The sequence below is a fragment of the Vicugna pacos genome, chromosome X (assembly GCF_048564905.1).
Source record: "Vicugna pacos chromosome X, VicPac4, whole genome shotgun sequence".
NCBI classification, from domain to species: domain Eukaryota; kingdom Metazoa; phylum Chordata; class Mammalia; order Artiodactyla; family Camelidae; genus Vicugna; species Vicugna pacos.
The window spans coordinates 94,108,266-94,110,784 of record NC_133023.1 but is presented as its reverse complement, the minus strand read 5'-3'; the positions used below and the strand labels follow the sequence as shown (position 1 = coordinate 94,110,784).

Sequence of the window (2,519 nt, the reverse complement as noted above, 5' to 3'; positions counted from 1 at the left end):
TTCTGTTTTATGCCAAAACAACATGGTAAAGTCGCATAAAGAAGCCAATATAGTCATCTATGAACACGTGAGTGCCAACAATGGAATTAAAATTCACTTCTCTCTCAGAAGAATCTCTTCCTTTACTTTTAATTCTTTTTTTTTCAGTTTTACTGAGGTAGAATTGACAAATAAAATTGTAAGCTATTTAAAGTATACAACTTGATGATCTGACATACGGATACCTTATGAAAGGATTTCCCCCCATGAAGTTAATTAACACATCTCTCATCTCACATGTGTACCTTTTTTTTTTTTGGTGAGAATATTTCAGTCCTACTCTCTTAGCTTTTTTTTTTAATGCTTTGGAAATAGCCTTTTGTGTTGTTGTGTTTTTTTTTAATGGTCAGGTTTGAACTTTCAATAGGAAACAAGATGATTTGTCTTTTGTGTTTTTGTGTGCTCTAGAAATCCTCGCCAGACAGCTGCCTGTTTCCTGAGAGTCCTTACCTGATCCGCTACAGGGATGAAGGTTTTCGAGCTGATAAGAGGACTGGTCACCCTCACCTTTGTATTTTCGGCCTGTTCCGGACAAAATCCGATGACTGTACTGTGCTCCATAGACTGGTTCATGGTCACTGTCCACCCCTTTCTGTTGAACAACGACGTGTATGTACACTTTCATGAGTTGCACTTGGGCCTAGGTTGCCCTCCCAACCATGTTCAGCCACACGCCTACCAGTTCACTTACCGCGTGACCGAATGTGGCATCAGGGCCAAGGCTGTCTCTCAGGACATGGTTCTCTACAGCACCGATTTGCACTATGCTTCAAAGGGTACCTCATCTAAGTATGTGATCCCAGTGTCGTGCACAGCCCCGCAACGTTCCCCGTGGCTCACTGTGCCCTGCGCCATGAAAGGCACCGGTGGGGAAGAGACCACCACCCAGGATGGTGAGACATGCTATGAGGTGTTCACCTTGTCCCAGTCTAACCAGAGGCACAGCTGCAATTGCCCACCTCGTGTCTTCAGTGAAGAGGGGCGTACCCAGGCCCCACGTCGCCGAGCAGAGGCTCACGAGGGCCATCCTGTGCAGTTTTTGTCCTTTGCCAATACTTCTGAGACTTGGTCTCGTCGCACGAATGATCCGATTCATTCCATGTGATCCCTAGGTTTCGGGTCTCCTGTAACTGCTCTTTCTAAAACTGGCATGTAATATTGACTAATATCAGGCAAATAAGTGCTCTTGTAGCCCTCTTATGAGTGCTTTTGAGAAAGAGCAGCTCGTGGTCATTTCATGAATAAAGCTTTTTTATACTTTTGAATCTTTTTTAAGAACAAAAATAAAATTCTGATGGCGTAAAAATCTCAGCAGGGTGTTTTTACTTCATAAACGCATACATAGCTTCTACTATGGGCCACACACTATTCTAAGTGCTTTACTAATGTTAGCGCCTGGTCCCTTCTCTCTGGGATGACTTCTGTCTCATTGAAGGTCCCCCAACTGAATCCCTCCGTCTGTATCCCCATGTCCCTTAGATGCTATACAATTCAACTTAGCACTTAGCTATATAGTTTGTTAGCTTGACCTATCACTTTTGTGTATCACTTTTCATCCATGGAAGGCATAGTTTGAATTAGTGATTCATAAACCACCAGCGGTTCTAAGAATCACTCAACTCACATCCCACCAACTAGATGGTAAGCTCCTGAGGTCAGGGGCTGGATCTTATACTTTAGTCATGGACTGAAAGTACTTCGAAAAGAGTTTTGTTCCCCAACTTATGTGACCAGAAAAATCTCACCTCAATTTGGCTATCCATTAGCTTTCTCAAAAACTTGGAAGGGAAGGTAAGTTTATTTGACAAATATTCACTGAGTGCTACTATGTTCCAGGCATCATTCTAAGCACTGAGGATATGGCAGTGACTAGGAACTGAGGTTGAGAGAAATTAAGGTCACACAGCTAGTGAACAAATAAATAATTACACAAAGAGAAAATCAGATAGCGACAAATGCCATGAGGAACTTAAAACAAGGTGATGATATGAGAGAAACTGGAGAAGGAGTCAGAGCAGTCAGGAAGGCTTCTGGGAATTCATTTGAACCGAATTTTGAATGTGAAAAAGGAGCCAGCCCTGGGATGATCTGAGAAAGAAAACCCCAGAACAGTAGAAGCATCTCACTCAACCCCCACTACAACCCTGAGAGAAATGCTCTTATTATATCCATTTTACAAATAAGGAAAGTGAGTCACAGGATGATTAAGAAACTTGCCAAAAGCCACACATTTATTAGGAAGCAGACAGTGTTAGCGCAATGTACACAATAACATACACGAAGAGTTTTAGTGGATGTATGTACATTTAGCCATTGTCTCACTCCATTAGGCCTCCTGTAGCAAAGCTCCATAGACGAGGGTTCTTATAAACAACAGAAAAGAATTTTTTAGTGGAATTTGGAATTATTTAATTTTTTTGGTGGTATTATGCTATATGTTTAATAGTTTTTTAATTTTAAATTTTTTAAATGAAGTATAG

The 2,519-nt window shown here is 41.4% G+C and overlaps 1 protein-coding gene across 1 annotated transcript; it reads left to right on the top strand.

Moving 5' to 3' along the window:
- Positions 1-505: 505 nt before the first annotated feature.
- On the top strand, positions 506-1,144 carry PLAC1 (placenta enriched 1). The gene has a single exon (XM_006215985.3). The coding sequence runs from the start codon at positions 506-508 to the stop codon at positions 1,142-1,144; it is 639 nt and encodes a 212-aa protein (XP_006216047.1).
- Positions 1,145-2,519: the final 1,375 nt, after the last annotated feature.

Excerpts from the sequence above, each read along its gene's own strand:
- PLAC1 (XM_006215985.3), top strand. The coding sequence starts at position 506 with ATGAAGGTTTTCGAGCTGATAAGAGGACTGGTCACCCTCACCTTTGTA.